The sequence below is a fragment of the Toxotes jaculatrix genome, chromosome 6 (genome assembly GCF_017976425.1).
Source record: "Toxotes jaculatrix isolate fToxJac2 chromosome 6, fToxJac2.pri, whole genome shotgun sequence".
Lineage (NCBI taxonomy): Eukaryota > Metazoa > Chordata > Actinopteri > Toxotidae > Toxotes > Toxotes jaculatrix.
The window spans coordinates 18,997,708-19,004,514 of record NC_054399.1 but is presented as its reverse complement, the minus strand read 5'-3'; the positions used below and the strand labels follow the sequence as shown (position 1 = coordinate 19,004,514).

The following is a 6,807-nucleotide window of genomic DNA, read 5'->3' as shown; positions in this document are numbered from 1 at the left end:
GGTTTTTTTTTTTCATCTAAAAACATGCTGTTACAGTTACTCAACTGTTTAATAAGGCTTCTTTAGAAGATGTGAACTGAAAATAACCCTTATGCCCACGATAGTAAAAAAGAAACGGCTTCCGCTGGAGGCAATGGAAAGTGAAAGTAGATAAAACACTGTATAGCCAGTGGTGCCCCTGTTTCTCTGATAGTTTTGTTTCCCATAGCAACAGTTTACTGCTGGATGCTGGAGCTTGAGAGCAGCAGTGCTGGTGTTATTGTTTACACATTTGATTGGATTAGGAATGGGAATTTCCACCGGTATTGACATTAAAATGAAATTTACGTAACATATTACATGACTAGTCTAAAAAGAGATGACAAGAAAAGTGATACAGCTGCAAGACAGAAAGAGGAATACAAAACTGAAACTGTGGCACAATGCAGTTGCACACACAAGATAATTCATTTACATCTATGGTCAAGCCAAAGCAGGTGCTTACATTTTTAGTGGAAATTGCATCCAGCAAAACCAAAAGTTCAGTAGGATACATAAGTCAAAGGTTTGGCTTAAACCTTTGGGTTAGGCAGTGGCTAATTTGATATATAACTGAGTTTTCCCAAAAAGGCCTCAAGGAGCTCTTAAAAGAATAGACATTTTAGAAACATGTTCACTTTTTTGCCGAGTTAGGTGACAGAATTGATACTACTCTCGTATCTGTCCATTAAATATGCTGGTACAGCAAGGTGACTGTAATCTTTGCACAGCATAAAGACCGGGGTTAGGGTGAAACAGCTAACCTGGCTCTGTCCAAAGACAGACTAAAACTCACAAATGTGTTATTTTGGTGTTTGTTTAATCTGTACAAATCATATGAGGTGTAAAATGTCAAGCTGTGGTTTTACAGGGTTTCTGTGCTGCTATTTCTTTACTATGCACAGTGACTTGGTGGCGTCTTGTCTTGACCTGGAGGTTGCCACACAACCATGTAAGACTCACAGGAAGAAACATACACACTTTGGGTTTTGGAGGACATGAAGCGTGATGTGACTTAGTGAGATTAGTAAATTAGTGAGCTTTATCTATTTCTGGGCCTCAGACAGAGCCAGCCTTGCTGCTTCCTCTTATTTACATTTTATGCAAAGAGCTTTAACGTAACTTCCTCTTGACTGCAGCAGCTGTGTCATCAGTCTTCTTTCCAAGAAACTGAAACGCTTTTTTCTTTCTTTTCTTTTCTTTTTTTTTTTTACGTTTTTTAATCGTTTTCAACAAAAATTTGAAGTCGGTTGTCAGGGTATATAAAACCTTTAAAAAAAAAGTTTGGAAAGCAGCCCACTCAGCGTGACACAGCGTTTTTCATCTTCAACTACTTCCCTGACTAACCACCGTTTAGATGTAGTTTTTTTCTACCTACTATATTAACCGCAGGTACCAACCCTCACTATCCCGCCCATCAGCGTCACTGATTCAAACTGCAGCCGAGGCAGAGCGGGGAGGGGAGGGGAGGGGAGGGGAGGGGGAGAAAGAAGCGAGAGCGGCTGAGCACACGCTCTCACACACTCAGAGCAGAGGCAGAGCGAGAGGAACACAGAGCGAGTGAGAGGCTGGGGATCCTTCAGTGGTTTTTCACTTGCATGAACACAGCCGTATAACAAACCCCCCCTCCCAACCCCAGGATCTAAAGATGTGGACGGAAGTCGGAAAGCTCGTGCTGTTACATTTGTTACTCACGGAGATCCACTGCGCTAAAGGTAAGACTCGCCTCAGCGAGGAGGTGAATCTGCATCGCATCACGGACGGCGACCGCTTTGGGGAGCCTTCCACAGAGAGGCGAGTTGTCTCCCTCGGTGGGGTCCGCGTCTTAACGTGCCTCTCGGAGACTTTTCGACGACTCACACCTGAATCGCCACTTTTGTCCCGGCTATGAAAGCAATCGCAGGTGACATGTGGTGACAATACGCGGAAAAAGAGATCGCACAACCCAACACGTGTCTAAATGCAGCACGCAGATGTTACAGCTAAATAAAAAAAAGGGGTGATGTTTGCGGTGATGTGGACACAAAGTGCAGGCAGAAATAGCCTGCGTTTGGTTGTTTGGTTGTTTGCAGTTGCAGTTTAAAAACGGTTTAACAGATTTGCCTTGACAGTATCTTTGTGTTTATTGCCAGTCGGACTATGGTGGTAAGCAGCCACGGTCGCATTGAAGGTAGACTGCCATTGACACATGAACAACAGACAAGCCAACCCTAAGCATAATGCAAAAGTGTAAGGCAAATTTTAACAGAGTTGGATTTGAGAAAAAACATGGATTATCGAAGCAGTGTTATAACAGTACGTCTACCCACAGGATGATTTAGAACAGCACTTCACCACCCCTGATGAGGCATGGCAGTGTAAACAGTTTGTGGTTGAGCCCTCTTTTGCCACAGGCTGGTCTTGATGAAGAACTTAAACAGCCTTTTTCCTGTAAATTTCCCCTTCTGTGTATCTATGGTTATAAATTGTTTTTAAAAAGTAACTTTATTGCACTTTATGGTTTTCTTTACTCTCATATCCTCTCACTCTGATGTCTGCATTAGTTGAGAATCTGTCTACATTCCCTCTGATGACTTGTTCTTTTCTGACAACGCAGGAACTCATACGGAGTCAGAGTGTGAAACCGGGCAGTTTCAGTGCAAGAACGGACGGTGCATCCCGACCCTGTGGAGATGTGATGATGATGATGACTGCTCAGACAGCAGCGACGAGGAGAACTGTCGTAAGTAGCCCCTGAGTCTGTTACACTGGCAGATAAACATAATGATGCCTTTTCTCTCTTCCCCATGGACCTTGAATATACCTGCCATCATGTGAGGTCTTAATCCAGGACAAGGACCCAAACACCCAAACATGTGAAGGATCGATAGATTTACATACATTTGGCACCAAACCATTGTGTGATAAGATTATGTGTTCTGGTGTTTGATCTGACCTGACACATAACTGGATAACATATCTACAACTATAGATACCGGGTTATATTCATGCTGTAAGTTTGGAATGAATGAAGTTGCACTGAGAATAAACTCCTTATCATTTTGCCTGGGGCCCCTCTGGAATCTCCTTTTCAGCTGTTAGTTTGCAGACGTCAGTGCGTGGACTGCTGATCCTGGACCACTGGTCGGGTCACATGGTGGCAGGAATTTTACTCAGTTCTTGCTAATTTCGCTTCAATAGCAAACCCCTCCGACACAAGGAGAGCTGCTGCCCCTGTGGGTCAGAGCAGGGTCACTTCATGATATTATTATTATTATTATTACCCTTATCTTGCTGTGGACTGTGCAGAGTTCTTGTCACCTTGCTGTACTTAGTCTCATAATACTTTGGATATATAATGGCTTTACTGATTGTGTCATATCTGAAATAGGATGATAAAATTGCGGTATTATGTGTCATGACATCTCTCTGCTGTGTAATGCAACGTGCTCAAATGCAAATACTTCGGCTCTCAGATATGGCTGATCACAAATTGGCTGCTTTTCTGTTCTCAAGGGCGTCTCTGCTTCTGTGGGCACTTCGTTTGTAACTGGAGTTTAAAAGACAGAATTGCATATACAATACTGGGAAATCAAATATTGTATTATCTCCCTTAGAAATATTGAAAAAAGACCAATACTATGCATCTCTTGTTGCACTGACTCTGACTCTGTTCCGTTCGGGAAATTGCATGGACAACCAGCCGTGTAATCGCTTATCGCTTATAAATTTGTCATGGTACTAATTGCTTGAATGGTTATATTAGTGGCCAATTGATTCATCGCTTATCTTGAGTACCAGCACACCAAACTCATGACTCTCTCATCTCACACGCTCACATACATGGCGGTGGCTGCTGATATCTTGGGAGTTCCCTGCATGAATGTCATGACATTTACAAGCGCTTCTCATTGACTGGAGAGGCTGATTGGGATTATTGGATATTTAGTGGACAATGCTTGACGTAAGTGGAATTAGATTTTAATGAGCTACCCTTCACTCTCAACAGGTGCGGTTTGCTTTGTTGTTTCGTATAGGTGTTGCTTATAGAGAATGTGAAAATAGTACTTAAGCCACAAGGTGACAGACGCTTTTTGTAACTGATCCGCTTTGTCTGTGGCAGAAATGTGCTCTTCCTCTTAATTCTCTCTTCACTCTTTTTTTGCAACATATCCTCTAAGCTTCAGATGTGGTTATGCTTTTCTCTTGAGCCCCTCTGTCACTCTCTCAGTCTCTTTCCCACTCAGTCTCTAGCTTTATGTACTCTTCCCCTCCTGCTGTGCCTTACAGTCTCCTCCGTCCCTCGCTCCCTCTCTCCCTTCGTTGTACCTGTCTTGCACTCTCTATTCTTTGAGTGCTTCAGCTCTCAGCCTGTGTTGGAAGTTGGCTGCTTCCTTCTAAAAAGCTGTCTCACTTCCTCAGCATTGTAACACCCACTAAGGGGCTTTCCTCCCCCCGTTTTTAAATCTCCTGTGGGTACCTTGGCAGTGCGAATGCCAAAGAGGCTATGCCCACTCGTCTTGCGCCCACAGAGAGCATCAGCTGACAGGCTGGTTGGAGATAAATCCAACAGTGTGACTCTGGTTGCCGGAGTGATGCTCAGTGGCTGGCGCCGTGCCAGCCCTTCGAGCAGATGCCAGCACTACCTCTGTGCCCCCTCCCCAAAACCCAATATCATCAGCAAAGCTCAGTGGAGAGAGGGAGGGGATTGAGGAGGAGAAAAGATGGGGCAGATAGCGTGGCAAAGCTAAACAGGTTTGATACAGGTGTCATTTAAAGTAGGCTGTACATTAGATGATCGACACTGCTCTCCTTCACTAAGAATTAACACTCCCTTGGCTGCCATTGGTTTTCACGTCTGACTTTAAAATGAAACTACAAAAACTGTCAAATGTCCATTAATTAGGGCTGGATGATAAATCTAAAATCTATGTCAAGATATACGGTCACCTTATTTGGGTTGGATCACTGTGGACTTGTCTGTGGTTGGGCTTCTCGATAGGTGTTACTGGTTGTTTGAAATTTTCTTAGTTTAATTACTTGAAATTCAGACATTTATGTGTAGAAATTTGCAATGGGAGTAAACTTCTGTCATTCAAAGGTTCATAATGTTAGTGTTTCAGTAAATTGGCTGTTTTTGTCCTACACTACTGTAGAAATTACCCACTGAAATTACATTTTGAACAAATTAAGCCCCCGGATACCCCACGCAGCCGTGCAGTTGTACTTAATTTGGTATCTGCAACATCTAGTTTAAATTCTTCAGGACTTTTCAGGTGAGCACCAAAGCATGTCGTGTCTCTGCAGTCTGGGTAGGCAACAGTGTGCACGTAAATACACCTGGGATGATCCTATCACACAGTACACATCCAGGCCAGGTATAACTGTTTGCGTGTGTCTGTTTGTGTGTTGATGTGTGTCTATGAGCTACAGTATCTGTGCGTGTGCCATTAGTCAGGCTCACAGAAACACATGCAGGTCTCTCACAGCAGGGATTAGCTCTATAGCATTCTCCCTCTAGCAGCTCTATTAGAATAAGTCTTGCTAGATTGGGTTGTCTTTTGTGCCTTGTCTCCCGTTTCTTTCATTCTCCCTTCCTTCTCCTCCTCCTGCTCTTCTCCTCCCCTCTCCGCTCCTTCATTTTCAACATGCCTCTTGGTAGATTCCAGTCTTGTTGCCCTGGGAGACGGTAAAGTGGTGGTAGTGATGGGGTTTTTGTGCATGTGTGTGCCGTGTGGTGAACACAACACTCGTGCACACGTGTATGCGTACACACGGCAGCTCTCCACCTCTGCACAGCTCTGCGTGACCTATATTTTGGTTGTGGAACATACAGAAAAAAGGCCTTATCATTTTTACAGCGGATTTAAGTGGATTTAAACATGCCTAATCCAAAGTGCCACTGTAAAATCATGTCATATCTGAATCTCATGTTCGTTTTCAGTTGTTCTACCTCTCTCACATCGCTGTACTGTCTTCTCCTTCAAACGGCCTTGGTTACATTGCACTATAAAAACAACATCTGTGAGAATTTATTAACATTATCAGGAAATTATTTATGATGATTAGTGGTGCAGCAATTTGTCAGTTAGAGTTGGTCAATGGACAGCTAACTGCCCTTATTTTTGATAGTGGTTTAAGTCATTTATCTTGCAAAAATTTCAAACATTTGTTGGTTATAGCTTCTCAGATGTGATGATTTTCTGCTTTTCTTTCTTATATAAAATTGTTTTTTTGAATATCTTTAGATTTCGTGTCTTGGTTGGATAAAACAATATATTAATGTCACCTTGGATTCTAGGAAATTGTGATGGGCCTTCTCCACATTTTTTTGACACATAAGTGTTAGTTGTAGCCGTTGTGATGATTCATACTGTGTTAAAAACGTGGTAAGTTAAAGGATAGGAACAAATTCTGAATCCTAAGCCTAGAGTTTCACAACAGTTACAGACATAGAAAGAGAATACATAAGGGTGGGAAAAAAGTTCTTGTGCTGTGTGTGTGTGTGTGTGTGTGTGTGTGTGTGTGTGTGTGTGTGTGTGTGTCACAGCAGGACAATGAGTCTGAGCAGGTCTGAGAAGGGGAGCGTCTCTTCTGCAGTCTGAGACCAGCTTCCAATAGAGGAGACATCACAACACATTTCACGCCACTGCTGTTTGTGTGTGTGTGTGTGTGTCTGTGAGGCCAGGCGGTTTCTCATACACAGGACACACACACAACACTGTAATATGAGACTGCAGAGAAGCGCTTCAGGCATAAAAGGCATTGTACTGATAGGCTCACAGAAACACATTTTGGTCACCTGCTGAC

At 43.1% G+C, this 6,807-nt stretch overlaps 1 protein-coding gene across 4 annotated transcripts in view; it reads left to right on the top strand.

The window, feature by feature from the left end:
• The first annotated feature begins 1,563 nt into the window (after nucleotides 1-1,563).
• The window catches only part of lrp8 (low density lipoprotein receptor-related protein 8, apolipoprotein e receptor), a 158,895-nt gene continuing 153,651 nt past the window's right edge, over nucleotides 1,564-6,807 (top strand). For all 4 annotated transcript variants that reach the window (XM_041040106.1, XM_041040105.1, XM_041040104.1 and 1 more), the window contains exons 1-2: nucleotides 1,564-1,733; nucleotides 2,615-2,740. In XM_041040106.1, coding sequence (XP_040896040.1) covers nucleotides 1,667-1,733; nucleotides 2,615-2,740 — 193 coding nt within the window. In that variant the 5' untranslated portion in view covers nucleotides 1,564-1,666. The remainder of the gene's footprint in view (nucleotides 1,734-2,614; nucleotides 2,741-6,807) is intronic.